Source organism: Malania oleifera, chromosome 13 (genome assembly GCF_029873635.1).
Source record: "Malania oleifera isolate guangnan ecotype guangnan chromosome 13, ASM2987363v1, whole genome shotgun sequence".
Classification (NCBI taxonomy): Eukaryota; Viridiplantae; Streptophyta; class Magnoliopsida; order Santalales; family Ximeniaceae; genus Malania; species Malania oleifera.
The window spans coordinates 15115488-15134085 of record NC_080429.1 but is presented as its reverse complement, the minus strand read 5'-3'; the positions used below and the strand labels follow the sequence as shown (position 1 = coordinate 15134085).

The window sequence follows — 18598 nt, the reverse complement described above, 5'->3', positions numbered from 1 at the left end:
ATTTACTATTGTATGTCTTTACGGTGGATGAGTACCTCATGTCAAGTCTTATGTGAAGATCTCGCATTAATCTTTTTCTAAGAAAATTTGAACTATTTAAGAAAGATGTATTTCTATCATGTTTAATTTGATAAATAATAAACTCGTATAGTAATGAAATTAAAATTTTAATAGAGATAGTATGACGAAGTCAAGACATAAATTTGGTTCCATTTTATCTAATATTTTAATTCCATTAATCTTATGTGCCAAACATCTAGTACTTATTTTATTTTAACAATAAATTCAAATTATCAAGACACATAAATAGGATTTATTAAAGTTTGATGTATATTATTGGTGCATAATCTAACAATTTAAACTTTTAAATAAAATGATAATCTAACATGTTTGCCACTTTCATCTTTGTTTTTATCAAAACAACTTATACATATATTCTATATATGTAATCATAAATAGCAAGCAGTTTAACACTGCAGAGAAATCCCCTCCCCAGTTAACCCTCAAAACAACAAAGACACACGATTTAATTATTAAAATGTCGAAAAAAAAATGCAGCACGAACAACAACTGAAATTCAATCATTTTCCGAAATGTTGAATATTGCTGTACGTGCATTTAATTTATTGACCTCCACCTCCTCCATTGAGCCGCTCATTCAGAATTCTTTCCCCGACATACCTGCATCACATAATTTAAAAATATATTAAAAAAATGATTAAAAGGTTCGATTTTGTACGTGAGATGGCATTAGATTTAATTCAAGTAGGCATTCACAAGACAAAAGACGCAATATCTTGCCGGAATATTTTCCGGCAATACTGTTTGAAAAGTTTGTGTAGAAATATGTATACATAGTTACATACCTTCCAAGCATCATAACGGTAGCTTGAGGATTAGTCCCCGGGGAGCTGTTAAACGTAGAACCGTCCACAACCCTTAGCGCATCCACTCCGATCACCCTATACTCGGCGTCCACCACCGCCCCGACTTGGCACCCTCCGTGGTAATGCCATATGGTCAACACCGTGTCCACGCAGAACTTCTCCAGGGAAAGGGCGGCGGTGAGACGCCTTGGCCGCAGGTTCACCGGCATGGCCACAATTAGCCCTAGAAGGCCTTGCACGGTCGCATCGGGATATCGGAACTTGGAAAAGGCTTCGGACATGACTAGTTTGGTTATGGTGGACATGCCTTCCACACACTTTCTCAGGTCATCCGGGTGCTGGAAGTAGTTGAAGACGACTGAGGGGGTGGTGTTGGGGTCCCGGTCTAGGAGGCGGAGGTGGCCGGAGGAGAGGGGGCCGTTGACTTTCTCCAGGATGATTCCTCCCCTGAGCATGGTTGAGCTCTGAAGAGAGGAGTTGAAGGTGGTGGAAGCATTGGCCGTGGCTGTGGCTCTTGCTTGTTCTTGAGTGAGATTGGTGGGCTGGGCAGCCTGCAAATGTGGCCCATTTGTTAGTTTTTCTTGTTGTTGGAGGATGGGCCCGCCCAGGAAAGTTTAGGAGGGTAGAAAGTTTTCTTTTTATTTTTTCAAAGATTGAAAAATTAAGATATTCTTTTTTCAAGATGCTTGAAAATTTTTATGTTATTCTTGTTTAGTTATTAAGAAAAAAATTAAATGGCTAAATATAAAATATATTAAAAAATTAATAGACTCAATTTTTGTTTTGAACCTAATTAATTTTTCTTTTTCTAAATTCTATATTATACTTAATATAGATATGAAAAAGATACATTCACAATTCATTACAATCATGTTACATGGCCAGTAAAAAAAAGAGTGACAGGAATCAATAAATTACAACACCCTTCTAATTTATAAATGTCTAGGTAGTCACAAGTTTGTAATAAATAGTTTCACTTTTATATAAAAAAATTGGATGACACAATTCAATAAAGTGTATGAGGAAAGGTTAGAAATATTTTTTGCACCTACAATTTTGTATGTGCTCATAAGAAAAGAATTTCATTTATTTTATTTTTGGATCTCAAGGAAAAAAGGGACATAAAACATTAACATAAACATATGAGAATTTTTCATTTTTATGAAAACCCAACTAATTAAGAACTTGTTGATCCACTTTAATCAATGAAACAAAAAAAAAAGTTATCAAAATCATTAATCAAAACCAAAATCTACACCATACTTTGGATATTTGAAATGTGAACTTATGTTTGAGTGGATTCTACGAAAAAATTTAATATAAATTTATATTAAATTTTATCAAACTCATACAAAAATAACTCAAAAAATTTTAATTTGGACTTTTAAAAAAAAAATTTATTTTAATATTTTGCACATTAGTAGGACGTTCCCCTAGAGAGAGAGAGGGTTAAGAAGGAACCTCTTTAGCAAGTTGAGCTTGAGGCGAAATGGGGCCGAAACTGAGCCCACTAGCGGCTTCAATATAGCTATCGGACCGGGTAATGCCCACGGCCTGAAGGAGAGCAACTTCAACGGGCCGCGGAGAGGGAACGTAGATGGCATTCATCGGATTATCAGCCATCCTCTGCCCAACCATGGGCTGCTCCAATACCACTTCGATCCCATGGGCCTTTAGCTGATCGCTCGGCCCAATTCCACTCAGCATCAGCATCTGTGGGCTTCCCATCGCACCCGCAGATACAATGACCTCGTTGTTGGGCCCATTGTTCAAGAACGCACCGTGCATCACTCCTAATGCGTCCTTGAACACCACGCCGTAGGCTCTTGGTCTTGGATTTCCTGCGCAGGGCATTCGTCTCTTAGTAATTTTAGGAAAAAAAATTTTATCACATGTTTAGATGGAGACTTGGGAGGGAAAATCTTATGTTCCTCGAGGTGTCAAGTAAATCATTCTCGACGAAATGGCTAACATTTTTTTTTTCTTTGTTTAAAATCCTCACCAATTGTTCTTAACAGTACCCTCTGAACCGTCGCGTGCAAATAAACGGCGATCCTTCCCGGATCAGCATACTCCAGCAAATCCGCCGCCGTGTGCCGATGGCCGCTCCGATCAAAGATGGATCCCCCAATCTTCGTCCCGTACAAATGCTCATAAGTGAACCCATTATCCGGCAACACCCCCACCTCCAGCAACCCGTCTTTCACCGCCGCCTGCCACTCCTTCACCTCCGGCTCGAACACCACCTTCCCTTCCACCCAACGGTACGCCTCCGCCACTCCCTGCGGATCCCACCCCGCCTCCGCCACGTACTCGGCGCTCGCCCGCGAGTAGAATCCCGCGTTCAGCGCTGTCCCGCCCCCGAGGACCCGGGCGCGCGAGTTGTACACGCCGTCCTCGGAGACGAAGGGCTGCGACGGCGAGGACGGCGAAACGTCGGCGAGAGAGGCGGCGAAAGAGCCCACGTTGTAGACGTTGGGGTTGCCATAGGGAGAGCCTCCTCGCTCAAGGACTACGACTCTCGCGCCTTGGGAGAGAGTTGCGGCTAAAGCGCAGGCGGCGGTTCCGCCGCCGATGATGATGTAGTCGTAGTAGGCGTTCGCCGGAGCTGATCTTGCGTCGTGGAGGAAGGAGTAGTTTGGAGCTGAAGAAGAAGATGAAAACAAGATTAAAGAAGGTTGTGAACAGAGCGGTATTTAGTTTATGAACAATTGAAATACTAGTTAAAGTATTCAATGAATAAATTTCGGAAAATACTATTTGCATAACAAAAAAAAAAAATACTAATAACACTTCATCATTTTTTTATCCAATAAAACGAATTTGTCCTTTTTTTTTTTTTTTAATTTCACTTTTAAAGTAAAAAATAATGACTCAAAATGTTATTAATATATGAAAAAATAATGATAGTGCACCATATTTCTTAAATTTATGATCAATTAAAAACATAAGTATGTTTTTTCGAATTCAAATAGGATTCCTTGCTTATCATATTCACATTAAAATAATATTTTGTCCCACTTTTTTAATCTTGTGCTTGCATATTTACTTTTCTAGTGATTGGCTTGTAAGCATTTTTACCCTTCCCTTACTCACGTATGTATTTTTATATTCATTCTTGTATCTATATTTTTTTTTTCTTTTTTATTTAGCCTCTCACTTTAATTATCAAAAAATTATCCATGATCATAAAAAAAATATAGTATATTTTATAATAGATTTTAAATAAGTAATACAAATATTATGATAATTCTACTTGACAGTTCGTTCACATTGAAAAAATTAAGCGGATGATAAGTACTTATATACATGGTTGGGTTCAAAACTCAATATACTTAAACTTTTGGGTCAAGTTAGTTGCACCTTAGGAATATTGTATTTTGGTATTTGAAATTTGAATACTTGAGATTGACATAATTATACTTATTTTTGTCCAATTTATAGAAATTCAAATATATATATATATATATATATATATATATATATATAAATTTTAGTCATAATCACAACTGTTAACACCTTTCGCATTTATATTTCAAAGAAAATGTTTTCAAACATTGATTTGGCATGAAGATGGATTCCTTTTAAAATTTTTATTTAGAATGTAATGCAAGACAATTAGTTAATTGATATTTTTATACGGATCAATTAGATTCAAATATAAGGTCTTAAAAATGAAAAAACTAAAATTTAATCACCAAAATATGTCTCCTCGTAGATATAAAAAATGTGTTTGAGTGAAGATTTATACAGAAGACTACACAAGATTATACTTAATTCTCTTCAAATTCTTATAAACTTAAAATTGAAACCTAAGATCCATATTTTGTATTCTCTTATTTTCCTCCTCCTACTTTGTCATTGTTATTTTTTCCAATTTTCTTTTACTATTGCAGCTCTTTTAGTAGATTCTAAAAATTATGCATGTAATCAGTATTCTAATCAATGGATAGATAAGGAAGAAAACTCAAAATGAGATGAACTCTCTTATTGTCTAACTTAAAAATATTAACCTTATATTTAGAAAAATTTTGAATTTAGAATTATATTGAATTTAAATAAAATGTAGTATAAAATGATATTGAAAGTTTTTAAAATTCACTCAAATCCAAATTCGAAATCCATGTACTCAAACAATACTGATAGTATTAAATAAAAAACCTTTACTCATGTAATATTAAAGTTTGATTTAATTTTTATCTACATTTAATATATATCTCTTGAAATAATGTAATTTCATTATGTTAAAATTGAACGAACGGGGATACAAATAAATATATATAATAAAATAAAAAATTATATGATAAATATGTAAAATAGTCAGCATTTCTTTACTTTCAATTAACTTGAAAGTAGGGCTCTCCTCCCAGAGAGAGAGAGAGAGGCTCCCCTCCCGCGGTCCGAGTTTTTATACAGACCGATGAGAGGGAGAGCGAGCTTTCCTTTATTTCAATTAACTTGACAGTGCTGGCATGAGAGAAAGAGAGGAGAGAGAGAGAGAGAGAGCATACCTTTGTCTGAGTAGCACAAACCATAAAAGAAGAGAGTTGCAGCAAAAGCAGCAGAATTAAATCTGCAGTAACCCCACACCCTCCCCATTAATGTCTGACGATCAATTCAGATCCCAACACCAAAACCACGTTAATTTCCAAGACCAATTCAACTCAGACCCAAAACCAACCTAATCTCCTCAAAATGCTCCAAACCCAGTTCCCCCTTTTTCTGTAATACTCACTTCTCGGGCACAGACTACTGCTGCGGCAGCTAGCTTATGCCCTCTACTCTCTCTCTCTCTCTCTCTCTACCAGCTAGCTGATCTAGTAGGCACTATGACCTCCAAGAATGGAAGACAGCTGAGGCTGCCATGGATGATTCCTAGCTTGTTTGCTTCTCTCAGCTACGGAGGGTTTAATTTATATATAGCAAACGGGGGGTACCATTTAATGCAAGCGGATGGGACACAAGGGGGAAGTCGGGGCATTAAGTGCTAAGCAAACTGATCAAAAATATATATACATCTGTCTTCCTATTATGGCTCTCCTTTATTAATGTGGAGACCTACGCTAGCGATTTGTCAATGGTTAACCACTACACCCCGCTTCCATTCCCTATTAATTGCCTTCATTTACAAGCCACCGTTTTGGGTATACATCATCTCATCTAATCACCTTCTAGCTTGTACTTTTGTTGGGGTCTTAATTACATTGTAAATGCTTGTAATATTATATGGGATGTGGAAAAGCTAGCTTTCTTAATTAAACCCTTGTCCTACATTTCTAATTGAAGGGGTATATTTTTAAAATTAATTTTTCTAAATTAATCATAAAATTTCAAGTAAGATAATATGAAAATAATTCAAATACAACAATCATGCCTATTTGAAAAGACACATGCTTGCAAAGTAGTATTAGTTTTGATGGATATAGTTATTAACTTTTTTTGAATTTAATAATAATTTTTTTATACGATGACTATTGGAGATAATTGTTAACAATCAGAATTAACTATCTTTTTAAAATATAGTTTTAAATTCAAATATAAGAATTATGTCTATTTTGACGAGATATAACTCTTAGAAGAATGGTGTTTGTTTAAATTTTTTTTTTGGCAAAAGATAAGCTTTTTTATTACCACTAAGGGAAAGAAGCTAATAGCCCATTCAAATTTTATAATACGTCACCATAAAACCAGTGATTCTACGAAAAATTAGTTTTTACATTTTCCACAATCTACTATTTTATGAAGCTAAGATTAGTGTTCTCGTAGATAAAATCGTTTCTTATTCTCCAGGTATAATATATTGTTGAAGTTCATACAAGAATAACTTGCCTCTTTTCATTAACATCTTTAATAGAACATAGTTCTGTTTGATTTGTACTCCAACACTAACAGCCCCAAACAACCTTCATTCATTGCATACACAGATACATTTGGGTAAATCTAACTTGTCCAAGAACAAGTGAAAAACAAGCAGTCCTTTGTTTCATTTTCAGTCTTACATAACTAGCTAGCTTATACAACCATAACTTCTACCCCAAGCAACTAATCTTACTACTGTTGGAAGTCTATTAATAATAGATAACCAACTTATGAAACAACATCTTGGGATATTTGTTTTTCTATCATGTTTGATTTGTACTCTAATCACTAATAGCCCCAATCAACCTCCATTCATTGCATACACTTGGATAAATCTAACTTGTCCAAACACAAGTAAAAAATAAGTAGTCTTTTGTCTCATTTTCAATCTTATAAAAAAACATATTCTACTATAACTTCCACCTAGATAGTTAATCTTACTATTGTTGGTAGTCTGTCAATAATAGATAACGAACTTATGAAAAAATATCTTTACATATTTGTTTTTCTATCATGTTGAAACAGTATCTAAAAGTTTGGTTTAGTAGGCCTTAATTATTACGTGTGAGTTTTGCACTCTTAAGTTGAAGAACATTACTTGCTAAGTTTCTTTTTAAGTGAAAAAATACGCAATCTCCTTGTCCCCTAAGCTTCTAAATATTAGAATATTCTTCATCTAATGCACTAAAAGTTAAAACATTCAAATAAATATTTCGTGAAATGTAGATGCTATTGTCACTCATTTTTTTCTCACATATAATGAAACAACAAAGTTTTCCCCCTCTTTATTTTTTAAAGATATTCTCACTTGTAAGTGAAAATCAACTGGAAAAAGTAAGAATTATGAGATAAAATTTTATTTAATATACCATAAATGCGAAGTACCAATAATATTTTTTGGAATGTCAATAATGTCTTCCTTCATAAAATAGCATCTTGCAATTAATATATCCTTTAGAACAATTTGGATTTTGGAGTGCAAGTCATTGATTTTTCATCATTATAAAATGAATGTAATTTCAACTCATTTTTTCACGCAAATATTAACTTTGCTACAACTATTTTAACAGACATTGTTCATTGAATAAACTTGTTGTGCAAATTAATGTGCAACAGAAAACCGAATGGTGTAATGCAGCAACTAACGATGAATAATACGAAAAAATACAATCACACCAATAATATAAAACAATAAACAATGACACAAGAATTAAAGTAGTTCGACAAAATGCCTACGTCCACAAGAGCAAGCAGTGGCTAAAATTCAATATATGTCAAAACCAGGGTTACAATATTGTATTTATGCTAACCCTACACGTATATAGGGATTAGAAAGTTCCCTAAATGTCCATGTATCAATTCCCATAGGATTTACCTTCGAATCCCCAACCTATTGATTTTCCCAATTCAAAATTCAAAAACAATGTCGAACAAAACGTCGATGGTTTCAGAAAATTGTCAATGGTTTCTTACTAAGACTGAAAACCGTAGACAGTTTCAGACAAAACATTGATGATTTCTTTTTGAGTCTGAACCGTTGATGTAACTGTTGATCAAACTATCAACTGTTTCTTCCTGAAGACTAGCTTCTTTGTTTTTCCTTAATATGATTTCTCTGTATATGTGTTCCACTCAATATGAGCCACATACTATAACAATCTCCACCTTGGCGAATATCTGCCCCTTAAGAGAAAAACGAAAACATAACCTGCAGCTCCACATGGGACAATAGGTTGGGACACCTACCATCTAGCAATTGGAAACGTTGATCAAGTCCAAACAGTGCTTGAACTTCTCCGCGGTGATAGGTTTTGTCAACATGTCTACTACATTCTCAGAAGTGTGAATTTTCTCAAGTAGTACTTCACCGGAAAAGACCAATACCCTGATCCTGTGAAACCTCACATCTATGTGTTTGGTCCTTGCATGATACACCTAGTTCTTCGCTAAATAAATGACACTCTGACTATCACAGTGTAGCTGAACTCCACCTTTCTAAATACCCAGCTCCTTGACCAATCTTGTAAGCCACAATGCTTCCTTGGCGGCCTTAACCACTTCCATATAATCCGATTCAGTTGTAGATAGTGCAACTAGATACTGAACCATGAACCTCCAATAATTAGGTCCTCCCACAAGGGTTAACACAAATCTTGTGGTAGACCTCCTGTAATCCAAGTCCCCTGCATAGCCTGCAACCACATACCCCATAATTGAAGGATCACCCTATTATCTGCCAAACATGATGTCATAATTTGTAGTACCCATCAAGTATCTGAAAATCCACTTGATTGCATCCCAATGTTTTCAACTAAAATTTGAAAGAAACTTACTCACCACACTGACAAGTTGTGCCAAATCTGGTCTTGTACAAACCATAGCATACTTTAAGCACCCCACTGCACTGTCATATGGGACCTTTAACATGTCAAGAACATCATCGTTTGTCTTTGGGCGCTGAGCGGTAGACAATCTAAAATGATTCACCAACGGTGTACTCACTGGTTTTGCGTTATCTATTGTAAACCTACCCAACACCCTCTCAACATAGCCACACTGAGATAACCACAAAGCTCTATCCCTGTGAATCTCCATCTCAAGAATCCTCTTGGCCACACCCAAATCCTTCATATCAAATTCTTTACTCAGCAAGGTTTTCAAATTGTTGGCCTCAGTCTTACTCTTCGTAGCAATCAACATGTCATTTACATAAAGCAACAGAAAAATGAATGAACCATCATCAACACTCTTCACATAAACGCAACAATTATACTCACATCTCATGTATCCAATCGAGACCATATAGAATTCAAACTGCTTGTACCACTGCCTCAGCGACTGCTTCAGCCCATTAAGTGATTTCCTCAATTTATTGACCAAGTGTTCCTATCCACGCTAACTAAACCCTTCTGGTTGTACCATGTAAATTAGCTCCTCCAAATCACTATGAAGAAACATTTGTATTTACATTTATCTACTCCAAATGCATATCAAAATGTGCCACCAATCCCAACACTACCCTGATGGAAGTGTGTCAAACTACAGAGGAGAAGATGTCATCATAATCAACATTTTTCCTTTGTGACTAACCCTTTGCTACCAGACGAGCCTTGAATTTCTCTCCTCTCTTTTTCTGTTACTACTTCCTTTTTCCTATACACCCATTTGCATCATATCACTCTTTTCACCTCTGAAAGCTTCACCAACTCTATTGTTTGGCTCTTATGTAGAGACTCAATTTCCTCCACCATAAGACCTATCCATATACTTTTCTCTTGGCTGTGCACCACGTCTTGAAAAGTAGTGGGATCCCCACAACTAGTAATAAGTGCATAAGAAATCAGATCATCAAATCCATAAATAGGGGGTGGCTCGATAGTGCGTCTAGGCCTATCTATAGCTATAATGTGATGCTGCTAGTCTTCTGAGCTAGAACTCCCTGCATTGTGAACTTTTTCATCTCTGTCATAACTCTTTAACTCCATATGTACCACATGCTCATTGCTCCACATGTACCACATGCTCATTAATGCCCCGAACCTGAAACTAGGGCCCAAAGTGTTATTTGAAATATAGCTCTAATACCACCTTGTGACGCATCGAACCCGCCAGGTGGGGCTCGGGTGCCATATGTTTAATTCACTTGTATTTGATACCCTAACATCAATTACGCAGGGAAAATAATAATAACTCCTCAATAATATAACAGAGTTTCTACATATATCCCAAAATATTATTCCCAAACATCCAGTATTTACAAACATATACATATAAGAAAACTTAAACAAACCCAAATATATATACATCCAAAAGTCTATACACTCTCTCTCTCTCTCTCTCTCTCTTAAAAATGCTACACTAGCCTCGAGCTCACTAAGCTCGATCACGCAGAGGTCCTTAAAAAGATTAAATTCATATCGGGTGGGACACATCTCAGTAAGTCAGAATAGATTAACACCACTATGTGGCTATCATGAGGTTAAGTGTACAAAATATAATCTCCATTTATAAAATTATCACAATTAATAAATCATTCTTTGTCCTTACTCACACATATGCAGCATATTTTAACAACGAGAGTTCCCAAAGATTGGGGACATTACCTAACCATACAAGTAGCACCCCTCTGCTATGATACCTTATGCAACTCATGGCCACAACTGAAGCATATCATGACACTTACCTTACTCAGTAAGCCCTCAGGTGGATAGTTTATCTTATATTCACACACACACATTCAAAAAAATGTTTACTAGCAGAAGTTCCTAAGAATATGGAAGATTACCCGCTCATACAAGTAGCTTCCCTTTGCCCTAATACGTTATGCAACCCAGTACGGCTACATCTGATATTAATCAGGCCACTCGCCTTTCTCAGCAAGCCCTCAAGTGGAGTGTATACTTCGCCCCAAATAAATATTATACTACAATATATAATACATATTTACTCTACTCTGTATCTGTTATCTCTGTATTACTCATCTTTTCATGTTCTCAGTATTTCATATCACATAATTCACTTTCACATTTCGCATTACTCTGATTTCATGCACATGAGTCTCACTTCCACATTTCACATCATCCACATTTCACATTCACATTTGTCATTACTCTAATTTCATGCTACTTTGTATTCACATCTGCATTCACAGGTTCTGTTCTCATATTATTCACTGGTTAAATTAAACAATTATGCATTTAGAACTCACTACCAGATAGATAATCACTATCTTGCTTCTCTCCATGACAGGTTGTGTAGCCCGAAGGCTGGACTTAACCCTGATCGGCCCGCCAGAGCTAAATCAGAAAACAACGTCTTCAGTTTGTAAGTCAGATTCGTTTTCCTACACTGGTCTAGACTCCAAGCCCTACACAGCATAGTCGACCATCCCGTCTCCACACTCTCCATGAGACGTGTGGATGCACTAATCTCTGCCAAAAATCACACGCAACAGTAATGTGCCTCACTATGGTCCACTGGAGTTCTCAAATCATACATTGTAATTTAACATTCATATCCTACTCTGATTAACAATACACATGCAATATAATCCCAATACATTTCAGTATTTCCCAACATGTTATACATATATATATCACAACTCAACTCAGTATTTTCATTTTACTCATGCCACACCATTTAAGTAATATGCATAATTATATCATTTGAAATAACAAAAGCCAACCTATGTTCATCATCCGTTTCACTAAAGATACACATCAAATTATCCCCACAATTTTTAGAAAACACATTTTTACAAATAATAACTATAACCCTAGGCTCAAAAACCACAGTTCAAACGGTTGGCTTTTCTTTTAAAACTCACCTGATAATCATATTCATTTATAACACATATATTTTCCATTTAAACCGATAAATTCATAAAAAATACTGCCTTAATCTATTCCCTTTACCTGATTTCCTGAATTACGCCTATAGGGACCCTAAAATGATGCCTACAATGCTCACCTGAACCCTGATTCAATAACCCTAGTTCAATCAAATCAATCCTAAATAAAATACTATTTAAACATTTTCTAGGCCCATAAATTCCAAATAAACAATTAAACTCTAAAAAATAACCAATTTTCTTAATTCCATAAATCTCACCCTTGCTTTGGAGTGGTGCCTAGGACCCCTAAATTGAAAATTTACTCTGGCCAACATGACCACGATCGAGACTAGGACCCCGTAGTGGTTTCTAATCTTCGATTTTGCTAAAGATTTAAGGAGAAATTGAGGAAAGAGAGGGAGTATACCTTACCCCAGGAGTGGTGCCTACGTCACTACTACGACAAATCCACTTTCGTAGGAATGTTGGTGGCGGAGATAGGAACCCAACAATATTTTCCATTTTTCAATCAACCGAATATTTGCCGAGAAAATGAGGAAAGAGAAATAGTGGAGGCAATGAGAGAGAGTGAGCGTTCAGGGGGCGTTCTCTGTTTTTCAAGAAATTTTGTTCTTTAAGAAAGCTTAATGTTTAAGCTTTCATATATATTAGCATATTAATATTATATATATATATATATATATTGTTGACATTATAGGTCACGCCCGATTTTGATAATGACAAATACCTGCTGTATTTGATGGGGGTTTGAAAATATGTGTGGGGATATAGTTGGCAGGATAAAATGATGGCATAAGGAGTAAAATATGAAGGCACCTAAAGATCTTATTTATGTTGTACTTAAATTATTTATTCATTATGGGTCTGTAATAGTAAATAGGGTCTAGATTGTAATAATCATATGCATCATCTGCATGGTAGGAAGGATAAGCTCAAGACCGTAGTTGGGCCTTAGGGAACACCCTTCAGTCGACCGACGCCAAATTTTTTCGGTGCACTCAAAAAGGCCTAGAATGACCCTAGGACACTATATATATATATATATATATATATATATATATATATATGTGTGTGTGTGTGTGTGTGTGTGTGTGTGTATTATCATTTGAATAAGGTGATTGCATGCTTAAACAGGACCGAAATGCACTAAATTTGCATATTTGGTCGACTGTACTCTCAAGTACAAAATCCTCCTGGTCGACCAAACTGATGCCGGGTCAATTGATTGACCACAACCCTGTCGACTGAACTTACCCACTTCATTATCACCCAGTCAACCAAACTCCCTATAAGTCAATACTATTAACCATTTGGTCAACCGTGCCAAGATTGCATACCAACTACCTGGTCAACCAAGTTCCCACGTGTGAGAACTCAACTGTCCGGTCGACCGAATTATGCAGTTCAAATCTTCTCGGTCGACCAAACCGCGCTAAAATGGAAAATCGCCTTGGAACCTCCGTTTCTAGTCGACCAAACCTATAGTTCAATTTATGCCCAGTTAATCGAACTTCAAGCAACTCGGTCAACCGAACTTCCTTCAGTCGACTGGTGCTCTCGGGTTGCCCTATTATTTTTACCACGGTTAATTTTTTAAATAGGGTTAATTGTGTTAAAATACTTTTAAACTTTCCTAATAATACCCTATGTGTCTTGAACGGATTTTTGGGGAACTCTATATATACCCCTTCATCTGCAAAAATTAATAAGAGATTAGAAAACAATTAGCAAATTTTCTCTAATTTTCAAAAGCTCTATTTCTCACATCCAACCTTCATTTCTTCATTCTTACTCATCCTCATTGCAAACCTTGCTAAGTAAGAGTGCTATTGTGAGTATCTAGTTAAGCTTACACTTTCATTAGTTCTAGTTGATTGATATATATTTTTATCCGAGAGTAAGCTTGAAGTTTTTCTATGAGACTTCATTAATAAGTCTTCCATAGGAAAACTTCGTAAAGCTTGTGAGTTTTGCATCATCATTGCAATACTCAAGAGTTCGTATTGCATTTTGTTTGTGAAATAAATTTTTACAAACCGATTTCAAATATCTCGTGTGATTTACTTTGAGAAATATTTTGTTGAGATATTTGTGCATGCACAAAAAGATCTTTGTTGAAATATCCTTTGATTGATTTTATCTTCTTGAACACAAAGATCATATTTGTTTTATAAATTAAATTTGAATATCTCTTATGGTTTATATTGAGAAATACTATTTGTTGAGATATTTGAAGTGTGCTTGTGATCTTTGTTTATGCATTGTGATTGAATATATTAATTGATACAAAGATCATATCATACACTCTCACGCACTAACTGTAATATTTGCATAAATATTTGAGAGTAGACACTTAGACTACACTGAGCTTATCGTATCCTATCTTTTGGTAGTGTATTGATTATACTGTGCATATTGGGTACATATCTGCTTTACATGAAAGCATAATCACTGTACCTTTTGATTAAGAAATTACTGGTGTATTTCTAGGCATGGCCTGAGGGGCGGTAATCTAGCCCGGGAAGGATTGTGTAGGTTGAGATCAGTCCTGTGTTAATTGACATGGTTGTAAACGTTGAGGTCAGCCCTGTACTAATTGACCTGATTGTTTAGGTCCCATTCCACACGTTAAGTGAGCCTATAGTGGTAATCTTTGTGCTTGTTAGTCAAGGTGAGGACGTAGGCACTTTGGCCAAACCTTGATAACATATCGCGTGTATCATTTACTTTTTCCGTACTTTACTTTACCACACGTGTATGTTTATTTATTGTTTGCATAGACTGACCCTAGGTTGTTCAATACTGTTGCTAAACCGATTGACCTAAGTGATAATTTTTAAATACCCAATTCACCTCACCTCTTGGGATTGCACCAAAACTAACATATATATATATATATACCTATATATCCATCATATTATTTATTTAATAAATTAAATTTAATAATGTTTAATTCATTCATTCATTAATATATATTTTTTAATTTTTTAGGATCACTACATCTACTGATCACCACCTTGTTTGCCTTCAGATCCCACAACTTGAACCCTTTCACCCCTTTAAGATACCCCAAAAAGATGCATTGTCTACACTTTTGCATCAAGTTTCGATATCTTCTCACTAGAAATATGTACATAGATTGGACATCCAAACACACCTTTGCCCTCGGTGATTTGTTAATCGAGAAATACGCCTTATTTACTGTCTCTATCCAGAAGTTATCTGCAAGCCCTGCATTCAACTTGAGACACCAAACACTTTCAGCAATTGTTTGGTTCATCCTTTCCACCACACCATTCTATTGTGGTGTCTTGCGTACTGTGAAATGTCTCCTAATGCCATGTTGCTTGGACAACTCCATGAACTTTGAATTTGTGTACTCAATACCATTGTCGAACCTGAGGCATTTCATCTTTCTCCCGATCTGGTTTTCCACTTCAGTTTCCCACAATTTGAACTTGGCAAATGTCTCTGACTTTTGTTGCATGAAGTACACCAAAACCTTTCGTGAGTAATCATTAATAAAACTCAAAAAATACATATGTCCTCCCCGTCATGTTACCTTTACCGTCCCCTAAAGATCTGAATAAATGTAGTCAAGAATTCCCTCCGTCCTGTGTGTGGCTGCCTTGAACTGCACCTTATTCTGTTTGGCAATCACAAAATACCTACAAAAATTTAGCTTGCATATTTTGGCACCCTTGAAAAGATTTCTTTTATGAAGCTCCATCATCTCACGCTCACCCATATGCCCTAACCGCATATGCCACAATACAGTATTATCTTACTCAAACTTTGCAGTTGCAGCTCCACCTACAATTGTGGTACATAACAGTGTATAGATATTCCCTAGTAATTTATGCCCCTTCATCACGGTTAGGACACCTTTACTCACCTTCATTACCCCATTTGCATACTTGTAACTAAACCCATTATAGTCTAAAGTGCTCGATGAAATCAAATTCTTCATTAATTTCGATATATGCTTAACATCACACAACACAATCAAACATTTTAATTCTAATATTCCCTTATTCCAACAATTTTACATGAAGCATCATTTTTCATCAGAATATAACCAGAATTTACTAACCTGTAAGTGTTGAACCAATCTTTATTTGGTGTTGAACCAAGAATCCATAAGACGATCTGAACTAGATGAAACAAAAAACATATCCTCGTTACTGCTCTCTGAGTCTTCTTCTTCCATTACATTCGCAGACTTTGATGGACCCTCTTTATTCTCTGCATTCCCCTTATTTTTCTCTAGACAATCCTTTTTTATGTGCCCCTTTTTCTCACACTCAAAACATTGCATGTCATTCCTCTTCCTAGAATTGGACTGAGACTTATTGTTACCCAGTCCGCTCTGGAATTTGCTTCTCCCACATTTCTAGTTAGCCTTCACCACAAGTCCTTCACCTTGTAGATTCTCATTGCTAGCTTTCTACCTCTGATGAAACCCTAAAAGAGCATTTTTTGATCTCCTCCCATTCAAGAGTTTTCTTTCCCCACATCAGAGTTGTAACCAAAATTTCATATGTAAGAGATGTAGATAGGGAATTAAATAGCATCAACACCTTGTCTTCCTCTTCGAACTTCACATTAACTCGCTTCAAATCAATGATGATCTAATTGAATATGTTGATGTGTTGGTTTAGATCTGAACCCTCTGACATCTTAAGCCCATACAATTTCTGATTGAATACGTTGATGTTTCCATCAAAGATTTGGATATATATCAACTCTATAGTTTAAATAAAACTGCCACCAAAAATTCCTCATCCATGATGTGATACATCACGTCATTAGCCATACAAAGTCTGATAGTCACCACAGCCTTCGCTTCCAAGTCCTTCCAACTCATGTCATCCATGCCTTTCGCTTGCCTTCCATATAATGCCTTCACCATACCCTACTGCACTAACAAGTCCTTAACCCTCCTCTGCCATAGTATGAAACTTCTCGATCAAACTATCAAACTTGACAATGTCGAACTTTGCAGAATAAATCCCAGTCATTGTAACCAATAGCTCTGATACCAATTTGTTGTGCAAATTAATGGGCAGTGAAAAATCAGATGGTGTAATGCAGCAACTAATGATGAACAATACGAAAAATACAATCGCACACACATAATACGAAAGCAATAAACAATGACACAAGAATTAATGTGGTTCGACAAAATACCTACGTCCACAGGAGCAAGCGGCAGCTAAAATTCACTATATGTCAAAACCAAGGTTACAACATTATATATGTTGGGCTTTATGGAGCCTAGTTGCATTTGATCCGAATGATGACCCGACTCGAATTAATGATGCGTGATTTTTTAGGCCAGTTTTGTACCCCATTGGGAACCCTGTGTGCAACATATAAAACAATTATTTTTTTTGTGATTAGGTTTGACCATCATTTTGAGAGCTAGAGAGAAAACATTGCATAGCCACACTCTCTGTTTTTCTTCTTGACAATAGTGAAATACCTGCAACTTTGTGAACGTAGGCAAAATTGTCGAACCACGTAAATATTGTCTTGTGCGTGTGATTATTTTCCTTTGGTGTGAATTGTTTCTCTATTTTTTTTTTCTCACGAGATCTGGTAATTTCGTGTTAATTCCCTACAGTATATATGCTAACCTTACATGTAGCGACTCAAAAAAATGGGAATAATAAGAAAAACAAAGAAAAGGAGATTTTGGTTTGGTGTAGACCAAACCATCGACAGTTTGGTAAGGGAAACTGAAAACCGTTGATGGTTTTATTTTTACCACGACAGGGTAAGGGTAAAATAGTCGAAAATGGCCTGCTTAAAGACCAAATCATCTACGGTTTCAAGGAAACCGTCGACAGTTTCCCCTACACCGGCAACCCTATATAAAGGGTTCAAGTCATTTTATTTGATTAAAATCAATCTCTCTCTTTCTCTCTCTTAGGGCTGCGGCAAGCTCTTTCTCTCTCTCTCTCTCTCTCTCTCTCTCTCTCTCTCTCTCTCTCTCTCTTCATTTTTTCACTCGATTTATGCCCGGATCAAATAAGGAACGTCATTTTGGGATCCCGGTGGCGATTCTCTACGGTTTAACATGAGTAATTTTGAGAATTAAGTACCACTCCAAAACCAGGGTAAGGAGATTATTCTTAAAATTTTAGTTAATTATTGATAATATGTAGGCTAGGTATGTTAAATGGTCATTATTCTGTGGTTAACTTGATTGAATTAGAGTTTATGGATACATGCTTTGTGCAAGCACCGCAGGCGTAGTATTGAATTCCCTACAAGCATATGTCTGGTATTTTCAGAAAGTTCACCGTTTAAAATATAGTATTTGATTCAGAAATTATATATATGAATTATTTATATATTCAGATATGGAAACAGATTTAATATTATTTCTCAGAAAAATATGATCTTCTTAAACAGTTAGCATACTATAAATAGCTCACTTGTGTAGCATGAATATAAATATTTTACTGCAAATATTAGCATGTCAGGTTATTTT

At 35.9% G+C, this 18598-nt stretch overlaps 1 protein-coding gene across 1 annotated transcript; it reads right to left on the bottom strand.

The window, feature by feature from the left end:
• Positions 1-312: 312 nt before the first annotated feature.
• LOC131146783 (protein HOTHEAD-like) lies at positions 313-5785 on the bottom strand. The gene is made up of 5 exons (XM_058096569.1): positions 5399-5785; positions 2890-3531; positions 2349-2728; positions 867-1438; positions 313-681 (listed from the first exon to the last, which is right to left on the bottom strand). Exons 1-5 carry the CDS (start codon positions 5484-5486, stop codon positions 624-626), a joined length of 1740 nt encoding a protein of 579 aa, XP_057952552.1. The 5' UTR covers positions 5487-5785; the 3' UTR covers positions 313-623.
• Positions 5786-18598: the final 12813 nt, after the last annotated feature.

Excerpts from the sequence above, each read along its gene's own strand:
- LOC131146783 (XM_058096569.1), bottom strand. The coding sequence starts at position 5,486 with ATGGGGAGGGTGTGGGGTTACTGCAGATTTAATTCTGCTGCTTTTGCT. Across the intron at positions 1,439-2,348 it reads AAGCTCAACTTGCTAAAGAG|GCTGCCCAGCCCACCAATCT; the intron begins GTTCCTTCTTAA and ends CCACATTTGCAG. Across the intron at positions 682-866 it reads ACCGTTATGATGCTTGGAAG|GTATGTCGGGGAAAGAATTC; the intron begins GTATGTAACTAT and ends TATGTGATGCAG.